The sequence below is a fragment of the Notamacropus eugenii genome, chromosome 3, assembly GCF_028372415.1.
Source record: "Notamacropus eugenii isolate mMacEug1 chromosome 3, mMacEug1.pri_v2, whole genome shotgun sequence".
Lineage (NCBI taxonomy): Eukaryota > Metazoa > Chordata > Mammalia > Diprotodontia > Macropodidae > Notamacropus > Notamacropus eugenii.
In genome coordinates this window covers 311,475,952-311,502,960 of record NC_092874.1, presented here as the reverse complement: position 1 = coordinate 311,502,960, position 27,009 = coordinate 311,475,952, and the positions used below count along the sequence as shown (strand labels likewise).

The 27,009-nt window shown below is 35.6% G+C and overlaps 1 protein-coding gene across 8 annotated transcripts in view; it reads right to left on the bottom strand.

Annotated features, from left to right (window-relative positions):
- Positions 1 to 27,009, bottom strand: part of MLLT3 (MLLT3 super elongation complex subunit) — a 319,195-nt gene that overhangs the window by 222,317 nt on the left and 69,869 nt on the right. The window contains exon 2 of one of the 8 annotated variants that reach the window (XM_072596677.1): positions 7,343 to 7,408. The exons of the other annotated variants lie outside the window; for them this stretch is intronic. Coding sequence (XP_072452778.1) covers position 7,343 — 1 coding nt within the window. The 5' untranslated portion in view covers positions 7,344 to 7,408. The remainder of the gene's footprint in view (positions 1 to 7,342; positions 7,409 to 27,009) is intronic. 8 annotated transcript variants of the gene reach the window in all.

Genomic DNA, 27,009 nt, shown 5'->3' with positions numbered 1-27,009 from the left:
TCCTCTCCTGGTTCTCAGATCCACCTGGTTGTCTGGAGGAACCTTGGGGCCATATGGGCTTCCCTTTAGAGAGTGAAAGACCATGTACATCCTCACTTATTATCTCTCAGGCTACTATATCTTTGGTTCTCGGTAACTTTCCAGGTCTCATTTTAAAGGACAAATCCAAGAATATTTCAGGTATTTGTGTCAAGCATCTGAGAAAGACTTAACACAGGCCAATCCAATGATTCAAGTTTGATTTTATGAGACACCCATGGACCACAAATGCAATAAAATGATTTAACTAAGAAAAACTAAAAGATATATATAATTCCTACAGTTAAAAATGGCACTGACTACAAAATCCTACTTCTATCATGTTCACATTCACCATACTAGGTCAGGAAGATATTCCCCAAAGATCAGTGGGAATTCTGCTGTAACACATACTACCTACCAACACCCCATAACCTGATCCTTTTATCCTGCAGGTGGCAAGGAATTCAAACCAAAGCAAAAATGATCCCAAGAACCACCACACTGCCCCCTTAAAGAAAAACAACCCCAGAATTTATAAAACAAGTGTCACTCTTACTGTATTCTATCCCTTGTTGCCTAAGTTGCACAAAGTTTCTAGTGGACCTTATACCTTAGTATTTAAATAATCTTCAAGCAATGTTAGCATAAGAAACCCTAGAAAAGGAGATTCATACAAATAATGCAATCTTCTTAAAAAGATAATTCAGCGTTGTGATTATGTCAAGGACAATTTAGAATAGACCTCTTGATTTAAAAAAAAAAATGACCAGGTGAACATCAGATCAACAACACACAATAAAGGTATGTCCAAGAGTATCACTACTCCCCATAACAAGTCATCCCTTTTCTTACATGCAACATGTCCCAAGGCTTGAACTGGTACCAACTCAGTGTTTTTTGACTCAGCAGCAGAACGTATCCTAGCCCTAGTAGCTTCATCTAGGGAAAGATAACAAATTTTGGCCCCTCTGAAGGCTTGTTACTGAGGGAGTCCCAGTTTCTGTGGACACTGGGTAACAACTTCTCTGCTCCTATAAAGAACATCAGTCCAGCATACACAATGAAATAGATTCCACTCCTACCTTACCATGGATCAATCATTGTCAAATGTCATCTTATGGGAGATATTTGTACATTGTATAGGAAAATAACTTCAATAACAAAGCCTAAACCTCCAAAAGAAGTTAATTTTGATCAGGTTCTTGCTGGGCACAATCTCTACATTACTGTAGAAACTCAATCATTCTAAGTATAGTTCCTCACCAAAATTAATAGTCAATTAATTTAATCTGGGAGCTTCCATGAACTGCAATTGCAGAAAGGACTTTCACATTCTGGCTGGAGAACTCTGTAGAGGAAGAACTAAGAAAAGTTTTCAGGAAAGAGGACAATGTAACTTCAGCAAAGAGTCAGTCATCTTCCTGACTGGAAAGCTTTCTCAAATACAAAGAGAGATTCAGAACCAAAGGTCTAAGTTCATTATGCTTCAATCAAACTGGGAGGAAAAGTCTTTGCAGTAAATTCCTCTGACAGAGAAGTGTGGTATCCAATATTTACTGAGAATTGATACAAATACTTATAAGCAAGAGCCTTTCCCCCAATAAGATATGAAAAGGCACCCTCAAAAAGAAATGCAAAATCAGATGAAAAATGCTACAAATTCTGAATCTTAACAGAAATTAACACTAAAACAATTCTAAGGGTCCCCCTCACAACCATCAGAATGAATGGCAAATATGGAACAAAAGCAAAATGATAATTGCTTATTAGGTTGTAGAAAAGGCATTCTAATTTGCTATTAATAGAATGTATTTTAGAATACGTTCTAAAAGGCAATTTGGAACCATGCCCAAAAAGTCACTAACCTGTACAAATCCTTTGATCAAGTGATAAAACTCTTGGGCACAGATTCCAAAGAGTTTAAAGACATGGGGAAAGGATACATATGTATAAAAATGTCTAGCAGCACTTTTTGCTGTAGCAAAGGACTGGAAACTAAGTTGCTGTCTGTAAATGGTGGAGGAACTGAAAAAAATTATGACATTCGAATGTAATAGAATATTACTGCACCACAAGAAATTATTAAAGGAATGGATTCAAAGAAACCTGAGAAGACTTGCATGAATCAATGCAGAGTGAAATGAGCAGAACCAAGAGAACAATTTGTATAACAGCTCCAATAATATAGGGAAAACAATTCTGAGAAACAACTGTGATGAATGTCATGACCAATCACGAGTCCATATGTAATTGAAAATTATTACCCCTCTATTGTTGGCTCATCTTAGAACTGCCTTCATTCTACAACAGCCTACCACCACCAAGGAATATTCATCTCTTACTCTCTTTCGGGAGTTCCTTTTGGAGTCTCCATTTTATGAAAGGGCCAAGGCTGGGTAGCCTTCATTTTCCTCAGTGCCCTATTCCTAACTTTCTCAGAACTATATATCCCTTTCAACAACCTTCTCTGTACAGTCTGACCCATTAGAAAATAAACTCTCTAAGGCAAAGATATCTCTCCCACTGCCTAGAACAGTGCTGGCCATACAATGCAGGTACTAATACACACTTTTAATTCACTTCCTTCCTAGGACTGTGGTAATAATCAAATGGGATTTTATTTATTTGTACATATGTATGCATGTGTGTATACATGTACGTATACATACACACACATTAATATACATGCATGTATAAATATATATAAAACCTCTTTCACATCTTAAATCATTGCTATTAATATTAGTTAATATATAAACAGAGAAGTGTATAAAAAGGAGCAGCATCTAACGAACTTCACTTGTATCTGCGCTAGATATAGGAAGTTTCAGGAGGTGGGGGGAAGATAGCAACAAAGAACTATAAAATAAATAAGGAAGTAAAGAACCTCTGCCTCTTTAGGAGAAAAAGAGAACAATTTACATAGGGACCACAACAATAAAAGGAAAAGAACATTAAAAGAAACAACAGATAGAAACTCTGAGGGTCTTCCCCAACCAGAACAGCAAACTAGGCTACCTTTAGCCTCCATCCTTACCCTAGCCTTTAATCACTGAATGGGTATTGCCTCAGATAAACTGAGATCTGGGAAAGAGCTTTAGCTTAAAAAGGGCAAGGTCTCTCACCAGTCATCCAGACCTATATCTTCCCACAGGACTCGTATCTGGAGGACAGAGTGAGGCTCATGACTTTGCTCAGCCCTGCCTCACTTAAATCCAATTCACTCGCAAGTCATTCTCCCTCTGGAAGTCATTGGTTCTCACCTAGAAGGAGGGACTAACAATCATACCCTATCATCATAAAGATGGAGATTCAGATATACATTTTCAAAGATGATGACTGAGTTTGTTTGCTTTAACTATTTATTTGTTAAAAGAGACAAGTAAGTTCCCACTAGAGAGAGGTTATCAATGGGAATCAACAGGGATTATTTTAATAAAATATTTTTTAAGGAGAAGAAGAGATTTTGCTAAGGAACAGTGTGAGAGAGATATCATCAGTTTCTTCATGTATATGAAATGCTATAATTTGGGAGATACATTAGAAGCATCATCCTATATAGTTCAAAGAAACAGAATTAGAGGCAATGAGTAAGGCAGACTGAGCCAACATAACAAAGAATAGCAAAGAGCAAAGCCATTAAGTATGAAGAAGTAGGCTGAAACAAGATTAGGAATGGCTTTAATGCCAACAGGGGAGTTTCTATTTTATCTTAGGGACAATATGAAACCACTAGAGCTTTTTAACTTGAGAAATAAGTACAAACTTATTCCTGTAAAGTCTCAGATATGCTTTCTTTAGCAAATGTATTCATTAGAAATAATACCCTCAGAAAGAGAAGATAGAGAATGAGGACACAGAGGGAAATAAGTTAAGAAATGTACTAATAGATGTTGTTTGGTTGTTTCAGTCAAGTTGGACTTTTCCTGATACTATTTGGGGTTTTCTTGGCAAAGATACTGAAGTGGTTTGCCATTTTGTTCTCCAGCTCATTTTACAGATGAGGAAACTGAGACAAACAGGGTTAAGGGACTTGCCCAGGATCATGCAGCTAATCAGTATCTGAAACCAGACTGGATCTTAGGAAGATGAGTTTTTCTCTACTCCAGACCCAGTGTTCTATTTGTGCCACCTAACTGCTCCACACTAATAAATAAGAACATCCAAAATAGGAAATCCTAAATTACTCTGAATATATTACAACATAGAATGCTTTACTGAAACTGGATTCAAGAAAAACTTTCACTCAACAAACAACACCAAGTACACACTGGAGACACAAGAACAACAAAGACACTCTAGGTTCTTTTAGAGTTTTTCAAATCTATTGAAGCATGTAAACTACAGCCCAATGCTAAAGGTCTGTTTTAATTTACACTTCAAACAAGCAAGCAAGTAAAAGACACTGAGTTAATTAATCTGCTTTCTACATTCGAAAAACCACAAGGGAAAATAATCATTCTATAATTCCTACTATTTGTGGGAAGGTAATTTTTTTATTGATGTTAAGCACTTTTTGGAGAATCCAACAGTTTTTAAATCTGTTTCTCCCTCAAAACCACTGTTATACTAATAAACATTCTATTCCATGCTAGTTAATTGATTATCCCAGAGTAAATACAATTATTGACTGGGAATGTGGTGGTGGGGTTTTTCCCTTCTTAATAATCTAAGGTAGCATAAAGAAAGGCTTCTGTGTTTCTGAAATTAAACTTCAAGGTAACCTATAATATTTATTCTGCTAGTCTTAAAATTCCCAGCTAACAACTCATCTGAGCTTCTGCAGGAATAATCTAAGTAGTGTTTAAAACACTGCAAGTTAATGGAAACAAAGATGACAACAAAAATCAGGGCTTCAACTCTTGAAATAAACACCCTTTGAATCAAGATTTAAAGAACTAAGAAGCAAATGTTCACCTTATAATATAACCTGGCTCGGCAACATAGCATAAGATTTCAGAAAACTCATATGCACATGAAGATACCAAAGGCATTTTGCAACAGTGAAAAATAATGCTAATTATTTTTTTAATTTACTTTTAAAATATTCATTTAAAAGCAATGGAAAGGGAAAGCAGAGGTATAATCTTAGAAGACTTTTCCCACTTAAGGAGTCCTTTCTAGTGACCCATTCCCCCCTTATTAGATGGTCTGAAAGCTTAAAGAGCTCAAGATGCTGATTGCAAATTCTGGGATTCAAAATACTGAAATGAGATTCAATTAATAAAAATCCCTATGGATAAAGCCTAAGTTTCTATCTCAGTATCCAATTTTGATGGTTTGTTTATTTTTCTTTCTTCTCAAAGAGTAAGGCAGGGAGTCAAAATTTTTTTCACCAAACAGGAAAAACATATGATACAACCCAAGCAATCTGTTACTGGGGTCTGAAGCAGTAACTCCCCAGGCCACAAAGAAGCAGCTAGCTGATGAATCCTAGCCATTCACGCTGGGCCACCTACTCAGCAAAAAGGCATTTTCCAATCAGAATTTAAGAAGTTTATGTTTTTCCTCTTTTTTCTTTAAAAAATGGGAGAAAAAGTAGAAAATGTTGACTAGATATGAAATATATACAAACTTTATAGAAAGAAAGATAAATGCCATATTTGGTTGAGGTAGATTTTTTTTTTCAATTATTGTAGGGGGGCGGAGTTTAACTACAGAAGTTTTAAATGAAATTTAAAGCCCCTGTTTTAGTTCCAGCTATCAAATGTCACAGTACCCTCACTACACATGCTTCTTATTTCAGTCGTCTGCAAACCATTCCTGTCAAATCCCAAATGCAGGTCTATTCAGTCCCAAGGTCACTATGAACACATGCTTCCCTCCTTAATAAATAACCTTGGTGAACAGCATTACTGCTATGGGATTTTTGTTCCTTTTAATACAAGAGGCTTTTAATACCTTTCATCAAACTATTACTTATAACTGATCTCGCCAAACCATTTCATTTTTGTTTAAATGCTGACCTTCAAAATTTCCACTTTGTGACATTCTTTGAAGGCATTTAGTAAAATAGTACTTTCAAGGATATTTCTACTTCAGAGCTGTTGTAATTTGCTTCTATTTGGGGGCAAAGAATTATATAGCTTTGAATTTGACAAGCTGCAGAGAGATGGGAAGTAAGAATTCAACACTAGCAAATGTCATTGACAGTTCAATTCATTTCCCCTTAAACGTACAATATATTCTATAAGTTCTTCAAAATTCTAAAGTCACAACAAGTCAAATTAACAAAAATTTAGTACCAACTGAGAGTACTCAGAACTGTGCTAGGCCAGAGGAATAAAAACTACTGGAAAAACTTGTCAACAGCTTTCCATCTTGCTGGGAAACCACAATGTACAAAGATATGCAACCAAAGGTTTTCGTTGTAATGGAAGATCACCATGGTAGATTGCCTCAAAGAAGGGAATTGTAGTAAGACTTTGGATCATATATAGACTTTGATTGTTGGTATAAAACATTAGATCAAGAAAAAAAATCACTAAATCATAGCATTGCAGAGTGGGGAAAAAAACTATTAAAGGCTATCTGGTCCAAGACTCCTTGTCCCCTCAGCCAGACAAGTGGTCATCCTGCCTGGGCTTTAACACCTATAATGTCATGGAACACACCAAATCAAGATGACTCACAACAACCAATTCTATTTTTTTGGACAGTTCTAATTGTTTGGAAATTTTTCCTTAAAATGACTTGAAATCAGAGCCTCTGTAACTTTGGACTTCCGTCACTCTACCTTCTTGATCCTTATCATCAATCTGTAGCTCCTATCCCATCTCCCATAAGACCCTTAAGATATCCCCTAAACATCTTAGATATAATCTATTCTAACCCCTACATTTTACAAACAAGGAAATATAGAACCAGAGATATTGTGACTTCCCCAAGGTGACATAGTTAGTTATTGGCAGAAAAGGGGTAAGAACCCCAGTTCTCCTGATCTCCAAAAACAACAGTTTCCTATCATAACTAGAGAGGCAACATTACACTCCATGCTCCAAAAATTCAGAGAAATGGATTTTACATTAGTCAAAGGAAATTTGTGATTTATTTATACATTTGACATCTCTTGTTCAACTATTTCCTCTCTATAAAGCAATGAAGAAGGAAGGAAGCAAGCATTTATTAAGTGTCTAATATGTGCAAGGCTCTATGCAAAATACATTACAAATATGTCAATTGATACTCTGAGAGCAAGGTGCTATTATTTATTAGCCCTATTTAACAGTTGAGGGCAGCTAAGTGGTACAATGAGTAGAGTGATCGGTATGGGTCAGGAAGATTCCTCTTCCTCAATTTCATTCTGGCCTCCAATACTTACTAGCTATGTGATCCCAGGCAAGTCACTCAATCCTGTTTGCCTCAGTTTCCTCATCTGTAAAATGAGCTGGAGAAAGAAAGGGCAAGTCACTCCAGTATTTTTGCCAAGAAAAATCCAAAAGAACTGAAAAAGGTGATCTCATGGGAAGGGTTGGAGAGCAGCTGTTCAGCTTGAGCTGAGGTAGGATTCTCCTGACTCAATTTCCCCACTAACACCTGGCAGACTCTAAGCCTCACTGAATGCAAGTTGACAATCTACTCCTGCCTGGAGCTGATATGAAGTTGGGGAGATATTGTTTCCCTGCAATGTCCCTACTCTTGGTGGCAATTTCCTATAGTCAAAAGGTTTGTAAGCTTAATACCAGATTTATTAAATTATAGATTGTTGGTAGGGGAACATCCGAGGTTAAGTCTAAAATTAAGCTATTAGGCTTAGGACTTCAGACCAACAACAGTAAGTTAGGGTCCTTTAATTCTTAGTAATAGGGTGGAGACAATTAGGTCAAAGGCTTATGAAGTTAGCATACATAGTTATTATTTGTGTCTCAACTGGTTAAAAAAAAAATCTGTTTGTGGTCTATATTGTAAATGCTTTAAAATAAATATCACCTGACCAAAAGTTGGAATTGCATTATGTGATATGAACTTTGAGTCTGAGGAAGGATTTGAACTTACATCTTTCTGACTCTAAGCCCAGTACTCTACCTATCAGATTGCCTAGATGCCTCAAAAATAATTTTGTTTCTGAAATAAAAAAGAAATTAAAAAAACAACTCAAATAGAATCATGAAGCATCCAACATCATCAAAATGCCTCAACAACAACAATAAAAACAGTTTAGGGAAAAAAGACAGAGACTAAATTACTTGCCCGGGGTCACACACAGCTAATAACTGTCTATTTAGATTTGAACTCTTCCTAACTATAGGCCCACCTTTCTATCACCATGCCACCTAGTTAATTCAGGTTCTAATTCGAAATTCTACAGTCTGACTATTTCAGCTAATTTTACAACTTGGTGATAACATTTCTAAAATTTAATGGTAAGGTTTGACTTTTTTTATCATGAATACCCTCAGTGTTCCCCATTTATTAGGTCATCAATGACTGTCTTTCATTATTGACATGGTATCCAAAGTTCTTTGGATAACACTTTGAGAATATGGAATAAGGCTTAATACAAACGTGAAATATTTGGGAGTATACTACTAAAAAGAACTGACAAATGGAAAAAGAACTCACAAATCTCTCCTTGCATCAATTCCATGAATTGGAACCTCCCCCACAACTCTTCTGAACATGCCATTGTCTAGATGAGTAAGGTTCATTGAGCTACCAGTCTTATAAAATGGGTAGTATAGCATGGCAACTAATGGGAAAAAGAATTCCATGCTTCCACTTTAATTAGGGATTTGCATTGATTTACTAAAGCTTACATCTCTCTCATCTAGAATACCATGAAGGAGAATCAATAAGTAAGGTGAATTTTCATTTCTCAGAAATATTATTTACCTGTATCACATTATTGAATATTCTCATAACTGTGTCCAAGTAAGTATGTAGTAGTCAGAGTTCCTATAATGTGACAATCGTAAATTTAGAGCTGGAAAGATACTTGGAAGTCATCAAATCCAGACCCCTCATTTACAGATGATGAAATTGAGGCTACAGGAAGTTAAGGGACCAGAGGCACACAACTACTTTGAGTCTGAGGAAGGATTTGAACTTACATCTTTCTGACTCTAAGCCCAGTACTCTACCTATCATACTGCCTAGATGCCTCAAAAAAAATTTTGTTTATGAAGTAAAACATTTTAAACAAGTGTACAGATTCACCTTAATTACTCTTATAAAAGCCTCCTGTCTGGTCTCACAGTCAGAGTTCAATCCTCCCTCCTTTCTCCCCTAAACTCTGCATACAACTAGTTTGTTAACCTTCCAAATAAACAAAAATAAGGCTTTGATCATATCTCCTCCCTGCTCAAAAACCTTCACTGGCTCCCCACTGCTTACACAGTCCAAACTCCTTAACCTAGAGCTCAAGACCTTCTCAATCTATGTCACCAACATACCCTGCGGATTCTATCTTTGAAAACCAGCTCGACACTCAAATCAAATTCATCTACTACTCATTTGTCCTGAACTTACATATAGAGATGGAATCAACACAGATATCTATCATCTAGTGACTTTCCACATTTATTCCTTGACGCTCATTTTTACTCGTCAAATCCTACCCATCTCTCAAGGCCCAATTCAGATGTCATAAAGTCTTTAATGATTACCCATAGACAGATCTCTGTCTCTCTATCCTCTTCCTTTCCCTCCCCACTCTCATCTCATTCCCTTCCCCCTCCTTATTTCCTACCCTCCTTCCTCTCTTACCTCATTCACTCTTTCCTCCCAACTCACAAGAGATTTTCTTTATACCTCTCTTCAGTACCTATAGTATTTAAAACTGGAAGAGACATTAGGATGCAGAAGTCATCTGACAGCCAAAGAAACTTGAGGTCAGAAAGGTAGGTGATTTGCACAAGATTGGACAAGACATAGCAGAGCATGGATTTCCTTAATTCTCTTTCAGTTACACCATGTGCATACTCTTATCGCAGTACCTTTTATTGTAGTTATTTGTATATATCATTCATCTCCCAAGCCCTAGCATAGACCTTGGCATAAAGTGGGTGTGTAATTAGTGTTTCTCAATTATTTCATCTCCATCGCACTTTAAGGTCCCAGGAAACAGACTGTATCCACCACAAACCCGATGGTGTATCCTGAAACCTAAAGGTACTCAATCGTCGCTAATTAATTGCAACAGCAACAGGACCAAATTGGCACTCAAAAAAGATCATATTACCAAACACCAAAGACAGCAAATCGACGAAAGTCTTTGTCATAGCCAGCTCAAAGAGCTGATTGAAATTTTTGCACTACTTTTGTGTTACTGTGTTCATATTCATTCTGTTAACTCCATCCATTCCGAGACTGGAAAGTTCAGGATTCTACTATTGAAATAATTACTAAATAATGACTATCCTTGTTACTGGATTGGGGGAGCTCATTGCTTACTAGTGTCTGTGATCAGAGATAGTATAAGATGGCAAAGAAAGAAATCAGTGCTACAGAAGGTGAAGGCAAGCACTTACAATTTACTGGCCAATTTTCCTAGACTTTGAATTAGTACAGATAAAGAAGGTTAAATACAAACTCATGGCTGCCAGATGGAGGGATCTTATTTAATACTTTTTTCATTTAGAACAAAAACTGTGCTCTTCAGAAAAGCATTAACACGTGGTTTTCATGTAGTATTCTCATAAATTTTTAATTTTTTTATACTCACTGAGTATCCCAGGATGAACAAGATGGTAGAATTTCTCTGCAAACTTCTCTAGCCTCCAAAACAAATTATGTGGTAGCTATGAAATAACAACAGTTGAATCTGCGAGTCAAGCAGACAAAAAACACAGTACCACATAAAAATGAAATAAAAATCAAACAACTGAGACATTCAGAGTTTCCCCACCCCACACAGACACATACAAGCAATCTCATAGGGTTATACTTCAGAGTTCAGCTATGGAAGTTCCCATGTCGTCATCTCAGGGCAATGAATCACTCTTCCTCTTTCACTATAAAAGGTGCAAGACATTCATCCTATCTGTCTCAAGGAAACAGTGAGTAATTAAACAGGAATAGAAAATGTATGTAGAGCAGAGGGAGTTTATACATGTCTAAGAAAAAGGGGACTGAAAAGCCAACTGGAGACAATTGTCTCTTCAGTGGAGTTTCTGGTGAGTTGGTCAACAAACATTTATAAAGCACCTAGTAGGTGTCAGAGACTGTGCTAAGCCCAAGAGATATAAAAAGAAGGAAGACAGCTCCTGCCATCTAGAAACTCACAATGTAATGGAAGGTAAGGGCTGCAAGCAAGGTACCCACATTCTGCAACATAAGGAAACACAATACATGACTTAGTGGTGGTGGTGTGGGGAGGTGGTGGATGGAGAAGATGGGCAGATTCAAATAAGAGATAAACAATGGGGAATATAGGAGGATAAATATAGATCATAAGAAGATGATCAACTGAGAAAGTTGTAAGGACAGAAAAAAAGGGGGAAAAAAATTTAAGAGAGTACCAAGAACACAATGAACCAAAAAAGAAAATGAATCCAAAATCACTAAAGAAGAAAATTCTGCAAACTCCCCAGAGATCATTGAGAAATACCTTCTGAAGAAAGATACAAGGAAATAAATTAGATTGGAAATATGTGATCTGGGTAGAAGACAATGAGAAAGAGAGAGAGAAAGAGAAAGGGGGTGGAGGGATCAGTATATAAAAATTAGAACATCTGGCCAAAAAAGGCACCGATCTCTACGAGTTGGAATGGACTTTGCTAATCATTTCGTCCAACCTCCCTCACTTTATACAGGACCAAAGGGAGAGCAGGTCATTAGTAAAAGTTGGAAACTGGAATGAAAAGGATAGAAAAATGAGAGAAACAAAGAGAATATTTAGAGTTTTTCCTAGGATTTTGATTGAGAAAGAGAAGGAAAACATAGGACAATAGCTTGAGGGAGTAGTTAGGTCTAATGAAAGTTTTTAAGGATGTAAGAAATTTGGACATGTTTTAAAGCAGTAGGAAAGCAAGTGACAGGAAGAGACTGAAGATTAGAGAGAGAAGGAAGATGACTGAGAAGCCAATGTGCTAGAGAAGACAAGAAGGGAATGTCATTTAGGATACATGTAAGGGAGTTGACCTTGACAAGAAGGTCACCTTCCCACCTCATCAGACAGGAAGAAGGAAAGATTGGGTGATGTCAAAAAATTAAAAGAAAGGGAAGGAATGAAGAGAGAGCACATGGTCAATGGCCTCAATTTTTTCAATAACTTAAGTGGTGAAGGGTCTCAATTGAGATGGTGGCATGCTAGAAAGCCTGAGGAAAGATTTAAAATAACTTCTTTGAAGAGTGGTACAGGGAAATCAATTGGGAAGGAATAAATTCTTCATTGAGGGCCCAGTTGAGGTTAGATAATGAGGTTTTAATGTATCTAGTCTATTCTATATTCCCATCTAGGGATCCAATTTGTTCCAAATCTTAAAAATATAATAAAATTACTATATTCTATAATATTTTCAATTAACAATTCTACTACTGAAGAACATTCTATGTGGTATAAAAGGAGATAGAAGTTGTAATACTTTTTTAAGTCTCAAGTGACTTTCAGAAGAAACCAAAGGAGAGGAAGAAACATATGCTATGTAAGGGGAAGGAAGGAGGGAGGCAGCACAGAATCAAAATATATTGCATTTATTGAAAAGATACAGAAGTTACTCAGTGAAAATTATATACATTCAGCTTAGGAACTTTGGATGTAGCACTTATCAGTGCTAAATCGACAATGTTGTTTGATAAGAAAGATGAACTAGGTCACCACAACTGGGTACAGTCATAGGCTCAAAAGGCTGTTTCTGACTTTTTTTTTTTTAATTCAAGAGGTTTAGGAGAATCCATGGCTATCTGTCATAGTTAAACACATTTAAATAAGTTGTAAATCATGTCTTTTTTAACTTTCTTACTTTTAATCTAACAAAAAACAGGATAATTTTTAAAAGTTTTCATTGATTATTTTTAAATCACCATTCCCTTCCCTTCATTTCCATTTCTGTTCCCTTCTTAGTCAGCCTAGAAAGCTAATAACATTTAAAAGAAAAGAAAAACAGTGAGGAAATAATATAACTATTCAATAAATCAAAAAGTCTAAAAATGTAACAAGGTATAACAATCCTAGATCTCTTAAATTCATCACAGGTGTCATGCTGATCATCATTTAATTCAGTCAAGCAGGTTAGGATCCAGCTAATCCATCTGCAAGACACAGTGAGACAGAAGTTTGAAGGAAATCAAACAAGAACAAAATACAGCACACTGAGCGAGAGGGATCTCAAACTAGAACTCTATCTACCACACACACACACACACACACACACACACACACACACACACACACACACACACACACACACACACACTCCATCCACATTATTACTGGTCCACAGGTTTTTGTTTTTAGGTTCAAAGTGTTTTTCAAGTCACTATCCCTTAGAAGGGATGAGGTAGGCTTATCCCCTCAGACTTTATTCCTTCCCAACAAATTCCAACTACACAAAAGTTCATCACAAACAGTGAAATGTGAATAAATACATTTATTCATAGCAAGATAGCAAACAAATTTTAAGTTATAAAGATTAGAACATGCCAAAAAATACCCAGAGTGAATGAGCTCTCTAAGTGGGATTGAGATATCTCAGTTCTGCCAAGAGAAAGATTCCAATTTCATCCAAGAGTAAATTGTCTGAAGTTTCTAGAAAGGCAAACTAGAAAACAGGGACTGCCTGCTCTATATAACTGCTGCTTCCCAAAGTCTTGTTTTTTCCTCTATAGATATCTCCCTAAAGAATGTATAGTCACATGTGTCTCCCTCAAAACATACCACCTCTCTTCTCCAAAGTTCTCCCACAAACTCCACCCCTTACATTGTAGAGCTGAGTTCATTCCCTGTATCAACGAAAACAGCTTTCTTGAAATCGTGGTTACATCAATATTAGACAAGGTGTAAAATAGAGACTTATCTTAGTTAAAGTTGTGACTGTCATGGAAGATGTACAATGAACATTCCAAATGAAAGAAGGGCTCCCTATAAATGGCAAGCTTCTCCAACTAGACCAGGCATTCTTAAAATGGCTTCCATTAAACACAAAGGGTAGATTAGGGGGTTGACAAACTTAGATTAGAAAACATGTTTATTTTAATATAATTCATTTCCTTTGTAATCCTATGCATTTTATATATTTAAAAACTTCTTTATGAGAAGGGGTCCATAGGGATTAATAGACTTCTGAAGGAATTCATGACAAAAAAGATTAATATTAAGAAATTTTTGATCAATTTGGGCAACAAGGTGGTACAGTGGATAGAGTATCAGGTCTGAAGTCAGGAAGGTTCCTTTCTCTAAATTCAAATCTGGCTTCAGATACTTACTAACTATATGACCCTGGTCAAGTCACTTAACCTTGTTGGACTCAGTTTCCTCATCTATAAAATGAACTGGAGAAGGAAATGACAAACTCCACTGTCTGCCAAAAAAACCCCAAGAGAGGTCACAAAAGGTCCAACACGTCTGAACCAACTCAACAACAATATCCCTCACTTGCTAAATGTATTGTGGCACTTTTAATAAGCACCAGAACGTTATAGGGCCTCCTCAAGAAAAACAAATGAGTTTAAAGTAGTTGCTGTCTAGATAATGATATGAGGTTGGATGGCCAATCCATTGAATTAGTATGCTCGTAAGTATATCAGAGTGGGAACAGATGGAAAATGAGTTGGGCCGATTTGGACCAACAACTGAATAAGGAGAAGAGAATAGACTGGATTTTTTTTTTTCAATAAATACATAGTGCTTTCAATGATAACAAGCTGCTCCCTGAAACAGAAGCTCATTCCTACTTATTTCTCTCCTCCCTTGGTATGTCACATTCATAAGGCTGTTTTTCATCTGTTAACATCAAGTACTTTTTTTTTATACGTCTGGCTAACTTTTTCTTTTTAATACTTCTGGTTAACTAAGAACAGTGTGGTGTTGGTTTTGTAAAACTCTGATATAAACTCTGATACTCATACTTAAGATGAAGTTCATCAATCAGCAATCTTTCATAAAGTATCTAACATGAGCAGGACACTGGGAAAACAGCAATCAGCAAAGTGGGAAATAATGGGAAAGCAGGTAAAACTGGGAAATCTGAAAAGATTAACTCAAACTCTACACTTGAGGATGCAACAATTTAATAGAGCCTTAAAAATTATAAGGCTTCCTTATTAATATTAAGCTTCTGAAAGCTTTCTTTATAGAGGGCTCAGATTGGAACATTTCAGGTATCTCCACTTAACATCACCAACTTTGCTTCGTTGACTCCAAGAACATTGACTCTACTTACCAAAAGCTCTGCTTGGTTGACTCCAAGGAACACCATATCATGCCCATTCCCCAGGTAACTCCTATTTTCCCACCCTTCTGAGCTTCCATTTGTATGTTATCTTCATCCCATAAGACTGAAAGCTCTGAAAGGGTAGGGATTGTGTTTCTTATTTCTACCCATAGCATTGGCATGTAATAGATGCTAATGGACATTTATCGGATTAAAAAGATGTCATATAAAAAAAATTAGACAAAGACTATCAGTCATTATCTTTCCAAGTCATAAAATCCTAAAACTTTCATGTAGAACAAAGGTATTTTTCTTTTACCTTTGGGGATGGAAATTTACTTCCCTAAATACAGTTTTCTAACTGTTTCATTTTATTTCCCCCCATTTTCATGATGGGGAATGGATTCATATTCAGGGAGAGGTTGCACCAGATGCTTTCTGAGATCTTTTCCACTCAAGATTTTGGTAATATTATGGCTAAAAATGGTGCAACACCTCAATTCCAAAAAGCAAAACAGTAATAGAAGTAATAGAAGGACATATGGTAGGCTAACATTGGCTGCAGTTTATTATCAATAATTTGCATGCAAGGAATGTGGCAAAAGAAATCTCCATCCAAGAAATATACGACCAGTGGGACAAGGACTCTACATTTACTAAAATAATATCAAAAGACATAGAGGAAGGCATCAGAACATTGTGAGACCTTCTTATATAGTATTTACTGAAAGATGTGGATGAATCACTTAAGATTATAAAACATGGAAGGACTGCAACCTACACCAATGGAGGGAATATCCACAAAGATGAGATTACGTGAAGATTCATTTAAGTCATGAAATAGATCATTTGTTTAAAGATATACACATGCCATAGCAAATGTTTCTTTGTACTTAGTGCAGTTTTCATTCTTTTAAAATAAAATATGAACATTCATATATTTCAAAACTGATGTCTCCAAAGCATAAAGACTCAATTTCAATGATTCTTTTAAAAACAGATTAAGCCATTCAAATGCACACTATGAAGAAATATAATTTTGAAATTGTTTTTAAAAAGGCTAAGTAACAAAGTGGATAGAGAAATGGGCTTGGAGTCAGGAAGACAGGAATTCAAATCTAGCCTCAGTCACTTACAAGTTCTGTGACTCTGGACATGTCACTTGTACTCTGAATGTACCTGCTAGGGTTGTTGTGAGGATAAAATGGGATCATATTTGAAAAGTACTTTGTAAACATCAAGCTCTATATGAATACTAGGTATTATTATAATTATTAATTAGTATTATTATTATTATACAAAGCTAAAGGTATGTTCCTGAAAAGTTACATCTGAATTTTTTGAAAAATGAATCATAAAAAAAACAATTATTTTATGTAGAATCACTCCCTAAATCATTTTGAATTAGCATTATCATAAATTAAGGTGAAGTATGTGTTTTCAAATATCACAAGTATGTCTACCTAGAGGTTATATTTCATAACTCTTAACAAACTGAATGACAGATTTTCCAGTGCAGAATTTTCATGAAGAAGTATACTTGCATTTATTTTCATAGTTGAATTAAAATTAAAGTATTCTACTTTTTAAATCAGTATTTTTCTGAGTGTTAACAAATTAACCCATTTCTATACAAAATTTAACTTCCTAATTTTCCTATCAGTTGCTCATGAGTACGTGAGCTAATACAATAAAAATGATAATTCTATCTAAATTAAATTACTTATTCAGTGCCACACCAATCAAACTTCCAAAAAATTATTTTATAGAACTAGAAAAACCAATAACAAAATTCATCTGGAATAACAAAAGGTCCAAGATAGCGAGGGAATTAATGAAAGAAAACGCAAAGGAAGGTGCCCTATCTGTACCAGTTCTTAAAATGTATTATAAAGCAGTAATCATCAAAATTACTTGGTACTACTGGCTAAGGAATAGAGTAGATCAGTGGAATAGATTAGGTACTTAAGACACAATAGTCAGTGACTATAGCAATCTGTGTGTGTGTTTGTCCTTCATTGCCAAAGAAGACCATGCCATCAGAGAAATAATGACATGACTTGCACTTGACTTTGTTTTGAGTGAGGGAGGGCTGTGCAGGTCACCAGCCTCACTTCTCCTCCAGAGCCATCTGAATCCAGTGACCAGATATTTATCAGGATGACTGGAGATGACCCAGGATGAGGCAATTGGGGTTAAGTGACTTGCCCAAGGTCACACAGCTGGTGAGTGTCAAGGGTCTGAGGTGAGATTTGAACTCAGGTCCTCCTGACTCATGCACTGATGCTCTATGCACTGCACCACCTAGCTGCCCCCTATAGTAATCTACTATTTGATAAATACAAAGACTCCAGCTTCTGGAATAAGAACTCAATATTTTAACAAAACTGCTAGCAAAACTAGCAAACAGTGTGGCAGAAACTAGACAGAGACCAACATCTTACACCTTATACCAAAATAAAGTGAAAATAGGTACATTATTTAAATACAAAGACTGATACTACAAGCAAACTAGAAGAGCAAGGCATAGTTTACCTAAGAATTTATGACCAAACAAGATATAGAGAATATTATGAAATACAAAATAGTTGATTTTGATCAAATTAAACTGAAAAGTTGTTACACAAAAGCAACGCAACCAACATTAGAAGAGAAACAGAAAGTTGAGAAACAATTTTTGCAGCCAGTGTCTCTGATAAAGGCCTCATTACTAAAATATATAGAGAACTGAGGTGAATTTATAAGAATATAAGTCATTCCCCAATTGAAAAATAGTCAAAGGATATGAATAGGAAGTTTTCAGAGAAAGAAATTAAAACCATCAATAGTTATATTAAAAAAGATATTCTAAATCACTATTGATTAGAGAAATCCTAATCAAAATAACTCTGATGTACCACATCACACCTATCAGATTGGCTAGCATGACAAAACAGGAAAATTATAAACATTGGAATGCATTGTTGGTGGAGTTGTGGCCTGATGCAGACATTCTGGAGAGCAATTTGGAACTATGCCCAAGGACTATAAAACTGTGCATACCCAGCAATGCCACTTCTAGGTTTGCATCTCAAAGAGATCATAAATAAGGGAAAAGTACCCACGTGTACAAAAATATTTATAGCAAAATATGCTATAGAATAGCAAAGAATTGTTGTGGCAAAGAATTGGAAATTGAGGGGATATCCATCAATTGGGAAATGGCTGAACAAGTTGTGGTATATGAATGGAATGGAATACTATTGTGCTATAAGAAATGATGAGCAGCAAACTTCAGAAAAATCTGGAAAGACTTCTATGAACTGGTGCTGAGTGAAATAAGTACAACCAGGAGAACACTGTTCACAGTAATTGTGTGACGGCTGACTGATAGACATAGCTTGTCTCAGCAATGCAAGGATGTAAGACAACTCCAAAATACTCACAATGGAAAATGTTATTCACATCTAGAGAAAGAACTTTGGAGTCTGAATACAGATAGAAGCATACCATTTGCTCTCCTTTTCTTTTATTGTTTTTGTTTCTTCTTTCTCATGATTCCTCTCATTAGTTCTAATTCTTCTTTACATCATGACTAATATGAAAATGTTTGATATGAATGCATAAGTAGAGCCTATATCAGATTGCATGCTGTTTGTGGGAGAGAGGAGGCAAAAAGGGGGAGAAAATTTAAAACTCAAAATCTTATGGAAGTGAATTTTTAAAACTAAGAATAAATTATTTTTTTAAAAGACTTACATAATTTCAGGAAAAAGGAAAACGTGGCAAGAGACTTTGACTGTAACTGAAACATCAAGATTATGAGAGATTTCTAAGTATTGCTATAAAGTGTTAAATATGTGACATCAAGACATAAAACTTCAAATCATTCTAATTGTCATAATGTTTAAATTTCAAGGGATCTCCTACAGACAGTAAATTCAAAGTTGCAAAATTTATTTGCCAGACAGTATTATAAGCATTCCAATTATCAAATGCTCATCACAATTTATATTATTTAAATACATGAATCCTGTCCTTTAACATAATTATTTTAATTCAAGAAGCCATTCAAATTGCAAACTAGAAGGTGATCCAACGTGGCTTGAGAAATAGCCTGTCCTTTGCTTTCAGCATGCCAGGCGAGGTATTAGTGAATTCCTGCTCCCAAACCTCCAAAGTAAAAGATGCCATCCAGCATTGGTAGCATTATTATGTAATGAAAAGAACACTGAATTGGAATATCAGGAGCCCAAATCTCATATCTTGACTCTGTTACATATTTACCTGAATCATCTTGAACAAGTACTTCACCTCTATGGGCCTCAGTTTCCCTACCTGTAAAATGAGAGTACTAAACCTGACGACCTCTCAGGTCCCTTCTATTTCTAAATCTTTTGACCCTATCATGATTGACAAACTGTAAAATAGTATTTTTAATTAAATTTTACATAAACGCAATTTTTAATTTTCATTCAAGTATTTAGAAGCGCCTACTGATCAGAGGATATAACTTAACTTTATACTATACCCTGTAATTGAATTAAAATTGAAATCTAGGGTCATTTGCAAGACAGAAACCAACCCAAACTATGTTGTATGGTGAGTGCTGTGCACTTTTTCCATACTTAGTAAACATTCCATTTATTGTTTTAACACATTTATTTTCTGTTCTAAAGTCTCAAAATCACAGAGTTGGTAGGGACCTTGAAAGTCATTAGTTCAGTGATATCAAAAACTAAATAAAAACAGGGACTACTAAACTATGCATAAGAATCCCTCTGAGCCACATAATGACTTTAAAAAAACCATGCATTTATACATTTCATTTTCTATTAATACATCAACACATTAAAATCAGAAAGGAACTACATCTTAATCTGATTCAGGCCACTTTCAGGAGTGCTATAAGCCAAAGGTGGCTGGTGGGTCACATTAGTCCAACTCCCTCATTCTACAGATGAGGAAACAAGAAAAGTGAGGTAACATAATTTGCCCAAAGTCACACAGATGGCAAGTGGTGGAATTAGAATTTGAACTTAGTTCTTCAGACTCTAAATTGGGGGGTGGGAGGAGAAGAGAAAAAAGAAAGAGGAAAGGGAGGGAGGGAATAACGTTCACAGTTTTCAAGAGGTCAAATACTTTTTGAAAGTAAATTATTACAAGAAAAACTAAAGCAAACCTATCAGCTTTACTACAATTTCTCCCTCTTACTACTTAAGAAAGGTCCAATTCAGAATTTGAAAATGTTAATAAACCTGGTACCTAAGTGGTACTGTCTGGGCATAATGAATGCTGCCCTTCTTTCCTATCCAGAAAGAAGTTTGCTAGTTTATTTGCTGTTATTGTTGTTTTAGAAGTCCTGACATTTCTAACTATGCTGATGACAAAGAAGAAGATAAATATATAACAAGCAATGTGTGTAAACCCTCAATGGAGCAGGTATAGCAGGTGGGGTTTTTAATTATGAAAATTCCTGACGGAGGAAAAAAAGTAGTGAAATTTAGTTCACCTAATTAAATAAAAATTGGCCTGACATGCTTTTTGAATCTTCCCTTCAGTTAGTGACACGGTTGTGGTAGTTAGGGAAAAGATACTCCTCCTTCAAAGTCATAATCTTCCCTGGGGCTGTAACCCATACACTATTTCACAAAACAGGGACCCAATCCCTGGTGCTAAGCAGAATTTTTTTAATTGAATTCAAAGGGCAGCAAATACCTTCAATAGTCATATAATTAATAGTTTGATGCCTTCAAAAGTAATTCATATGAAAAATCTTGGTCCCTGGGAATTTCAGTGTGCCCACACCGTAACATACATACAGAATGCTGACAGAAAGCACCATGGAAGCTACTATGGCACAAACTAGACTACAGAATGACTTCACCTTGAATCATATATGCTGGCCAAATACAAAAGTCCTTAGAACATGAAAAAAAGCTGGGAACTTTAACTGTCCTAGAGAGACAAAGATGTATCTGAAAGAGAGTCTTCTACATGATAAACTATCACTTAGGCAGTCGACCTAGGATAAATTAAGAATGACTATGAGGTCAGTACTACCTAAGCTGGGATAAATCAGGGGAAAGGAGTCACCACCTATTGCCATAATGGCTAAAAAGAGTGTGTGTGTGTGTGTGTGTGTGTGTGTGTGTGTGTGTGTGTGTGTGTGTGTGTGTGCACACACTCTATCTCCAATAGATATCCTGGTGCGATCCCCATTCATCATCATTTACAGTCAAACATACAGCCTGAAGAAAGCAAGCATTTAAGGAGAGAAGGAGGCATAAAAATAACTTTCAGCAAAGAAAAATAAAATCAGATTTTCAAAATTGTCTGTCATTACATTAGGCCTTAATGTGATATCTAAATGTTACCTACAAGTGGAAACTGATTAGATATGGGAGGTGAGGGAAAATAAAATTATTGACAGTAATCCAAGGTTACAAATATGGGAGACTAATGTGAATGGTTGTGAAATAGTCGAAAATAATGAACTGAGAAGGAATAGGATTGGTTGGAAAGACTGAATATCATTTAAAAAACTCATAAAATATATATGTGCCCAAAGAAAAATATTTCCTAATACTTATTATTGTCCTTAGGCAATTTTTACAGGAAACCACTTCTCTAAAGTCCTTTTAGAATTGGGTCTTAGAATGAATACAACTGGCTCTGAAAAAGTATGACAATGAAGAGATAAGAAAAACAGGGACTGAAATTCATAATTTCTAAATAACCAAACCTCATTTTAGATAACAAGTTCAACCTGTTCTACTACTTAATCTTTTACCAGAGCTGCAAATGAATAGCAATATTAACTGCTCTGAGTTTGTCTTCTTTTATTTACACACTACATCCCAAAATAGAGATTGCTAATAAACAGTAGCATGGACAAAAAACAGTTTCCAAATAAAGAGAGTTGAGTGGTGTAGGTAATAAAAATACTGAATCCTGGGGTCATTCTATTACTGCTACTATTTGGATGGTTTCCTAACTGACCTTTATCTGGGCCTCAATTTCTTTACCTATAAAATACTGAAGCATTCAGTCAAGTCCCTTCCAACTCTTAATTTTCTATGACCTAAGAAAGGACTACACAATGCACAACCAGATAATCAGTCATCGTACTGAGATGAAAGAGTGTATACATTATGATTACAAATGTCCACTTGATTTTAATTCTCCTTCCTTTTCTTTCATTGATCTACTATTCTGTTTTCTTCTTTTCTATTTTTTTTCTTACACACTTGTTTTTAAACATAGGCTTTTTTAAAAAATGGTCTTTTTTAATGAATTTAAAGTCATCTAACTCCAGAGGAAAAATGCCACACAGAAGTTAATATAGCAATTGCTATGAGCTTATGTAACACTTTAATGTCTACTAAAAGTTCAATCATCTCATGGAATCCTCACCAAACGCTATAAGTACTTATCATCTTCATTTTTCAGATGAAGAAACCAAGGTTCAGAGATTTAAGTCTATAGCCATACACGTAATTAGCAGTGGGAAGTTTTGTACCTAGCATAGTTTTTACAAATCTATAATACCTCTAATAAGTAAATGTAGTACCCCTAAGGTTCAAAATATTGTTTTTGAAAATTCATAGCTCTAGGCTCTCACTGTTATCTCTATGCCAGATTATATCAGATGACATGCAAATTTCAAAAGGCTAGAAATTAACAAGTAACAGAATTAGGAAGGAAATATTTTCTACCTACAAAAGTCTGAAGAGAGTTAGAGAACTCTCCAACCAGTTTCAACATCGCCCCACACAGAGGAAGGGCAGTTATATCACTTACCCAATGGTCAGTCATATCACTCATCCAATGGTAATAAAGAACAGAAATTGAAGTTCCTTTACCTAATCACCTTCCTTCTCATTTTAGTTCTGCCCTCTACAAAGTACTAACCTTTCAGCAAGGCAACTGAGAAATGATTGATTTCTAAGGAAATGGACAAATATTTATGATGCCTGCTTTTTCATACCATTCTCAGAATCTTTATTAGCATCTGTCCACCATGGTCAGTTCCAGGTTGCTCACACCTTTTATGTCTTTCCAAGCTTTAATCCCTCTCAAAGATTACCATATTCTATACAATAATTACCTTTTTTTTAATTAACAAAAGCCACATGTTTTCTTTTCCTCAATCTTTTGGTAAATCCAGGGAAAGAGACTGCCTTCTTTGGGAAGGATATTTAGGAAGTTCATTAATCAAAGGGATCTATAAAAAAAAATAATAAAACCTACACATTCTCTTTGCTATTGGTAAAATTTACCATCAGAATACTCTCATCACTCAAATTTTCTAACCTGGAAATAAAATCCAAAGTAACCCACAAGAAGTCTGAAGCACTTAAATGAAACAGAATAAACCTGCTTAATGAGGTAAAAGGTTAACATCTTCTCTATTCAGCAATCTACTTGAAATAAAAGGTCTTAAAATTTCTAATATCAAAACAAAACTTTCCTAAAGAGCACTAAATATCTATCAAAGGATCTACCAAAATAAGCAAGATACACACTTGTTAACATGTAGCCTCCCTCTGGGCTTACACCATCCCCCAATACAATTTCAATTTGGGTCTCCAGGAGAAAATGACTACATCCATTTCAAAGCAGGTCCATGAGCCCGAACTAGTGTTTACCTTGTGTCCTATCAGAGTATGAACACAATTAACTCAAAGCAAAGGCATTTAGTAAAATGGCTAATCTTCACCATAAACCTGGGGCTCACTCTTCACAAACTGTGTCAATGGAAAGGATAAAGATCCATGGAGTTCAAAAACCAGAGGCATGCAAAAAGAATTCATGTACTCAAAGCAATTCACACCTCTAAAGTTCCTGATATCCTTCCTAAAAGATCTTGGCCTTACAGCCTCTACTAGATGCTTCCCCTGTCTGGCTATAGTCACTAGTGCCTCCACCTACAAACTCCACTGAAATCTTAAGTACTTTTTCCTTGGGGTCAGTAGGAATATCCCTGATTATAAACCTTCCAAGTCTTGGCTCTGAAGCAAGATCCTCAGATTGGCAGGCTTTCTGATCAGCACGGTCCCAGTACCAGGTCCCATACTCACTGTTCTCACTGATAATTTGACTGGCTTCTAAAGCTGGACTCTCTACCAAATTACCTTTCCTAGCTTTTAAACTCGGCCTCTCCTCCTCAGTCAATGGGCAGAGAAAAGGCAAGGGAATACACCCTCTTTGTACTTGCCAATTCTCAGGCTTTTTGACTTTTTCAAATGCAAATAGACCACAAGATTTCACCTACTTTACAATCTGGGAATAAGCCACTTAGGGTGTGTGGACCGCGCTAGGTTTCACTTTTTGTATGCTGCAAACAGGCCACTCAGTTTAACCACTGAAGGTATGAAAAGGGCAAAGTCTGAAATGCAGGCTCCCACACTCTTAAAATTATTGTTTTGCTAGAAGCTATTGATACACTATTCTATGTCAGCATCACACAACCTAGAAATTCATTCACATGAACCAGTATTTAAGTGACAGTTTTGATTTTCTGGCATGTTGCAATCATTTTTAAATTTTAAATATTCATTTCTCATTCCCCTGAGTATCCACAAATACAGAAGCTTACTTTGACAAAAGTCAACAATTAACAGTCGCTTTCTTCTCTCAGCACCAAGTCATCAGATCCAACTACCTTGTTTATATCCCTACATGAAAATATAATTTTATTGATTACCTATTTGAAGTGGTTTATTCCTCTCTCAAACTGACCATTTATGTTTCAGAGTGCTACAATAAAGCATTAGGTCCTTAACTGGGGTGGCACGTGCAAAACAACAGATGTTAGGAAATGTTTTCAGATTTTATTACTTATTGCAAGAAGTTTGTATTAAAAAAAAAAACAAAACCTTTGTCATTTCAGATCATTTTAATAACACACCAGAGCAGGAAGAATCATTATTAATCCTATTTTACACAGAAAAAATGATAAGACTAAGTAACTTCTAGAAACCTTCCAATTCAACCAAAGGAAAAGGAAAAGTGCAAAAGCCAACTGAAATGTGAGTCTTAAAATTCAGGATGAAATTACTCGAATTTTTCCTGTCACAAATATCAGAATCATGAGTTTTCTAAAAGAAGTGAAAATGAAAAAACTAAATTCTCAACAAAAGCAAATTTCAGTGAATTTAATTTTTTGAAAAGACTCATGTTTCTGAAAAGAAGCATGATTTTCCTGATGATCAAGGAGGAAGTTTTCAGATGTCATCTTTTCTTATTACTTTGCAAAAGCAATCATTTTACTTAAAGATGCTATATTCATTTAAAAAACTTTTAAATTATTTAAATAAGATAAAAATGTAAAAAGAAACTGTCCCAATGACAAATCTTGTTTTGGTAAGGAAACTGAGGCAACTAAGCTAGGTGACTCACTGGATGGAATTCTGGACTTGGGAGTCAGAAAGTCTATTTTTAATGTTACACATTTAATATTCAAGTCACATTTCTATTTTGAATTTATTGTGGAATATGGTATAAATGTTGGTCTAAGCCTAATTTCTACCAGCCGTCTTTCCAGTTTTCCCAGTAGTTCTCACAAATAGGGAGTTCTTTCCTCAGTAATTTATGCTTCAAGGTTTATGGAACACTAGGTTACTGACTGCCATTTGTTATAATTCTGTTTTGTCAAGTCTGTTGTCAATTTTTTAAAATAATATCAAATGGCTTTGATAACTGCTTGTTTTAACAGATTTTTAAGAGACCACTAATCTTCAAACCTGATACAATTCTGTATGTGTGTACATACATTCAGGTTGAAATTAAACCAGTATAAGGTTGAAATTTAACTAGTATAATTTCTTCTTTGAACAGATAATGTTTTGCTTTCTGATTTCATTCTTATGAGCACAGGATCATGTAGCAGTTTCTTTAAATGTGTCTGTAAAGGATACAAGCAGAACCCTCTAGACTCAATAAGAATAAAATATTTAAGATTAAGTATTAGGAAGAAAAAGTCAAAAGTATCAGCTGTCTCAAATCTGTGAGATCAAGAACGTAAAGAACTTAGAAGTCAGCAGAACCGGGTTTGAATAATGGCTCTCCACTTACCTACCATATAAATGGAAAAAAGTCAAAACCTCTCTGACCCTGAGTTACCTCATCTGCAAAATGGGTACAAATATATGTTGTACTATTTTGAGCAGCTAGGTGATGCAGCAACCAGAGCATGGGGCCTGTAATCAGGAACTCTCCTGAGTTCAAATATGACCTCAGACACTAGTTATGTGACCCTGAGCAAAGTCACTTAACTGCTGTCTGCCACATATAAGCAGAAGGAAATAGCAAATTACCCTAGCAGTTTTGCCAAGAATATCCCAAAAGAGGTAAGGATGAATAGAATATGATTGAAAAATGACTACACATTACTATCTATTTTAGTGTTGCTGAGAGAAAAGGTCTTCATAAACTTCTCGTGAGGTGTTATCTAAATTAAAAGTGTTATTAAATAAGAGGTGGTTTCTAAAACATTATAAAAAATGTAATACTCAGTACAATATAGTGCTTTAAGATTTACAAAGCACGTTATAAACATCTCATTTTATCCACGCAACATTCCTGAGAAGTGTTATTTTCCCAATTTGACACATGAGGAATCTGAGGCCGATAAAAGTCTAACTTCATCGTCTAACATGACAAATAAATGTCTGAGGCTGGAGTTGAACTCAGG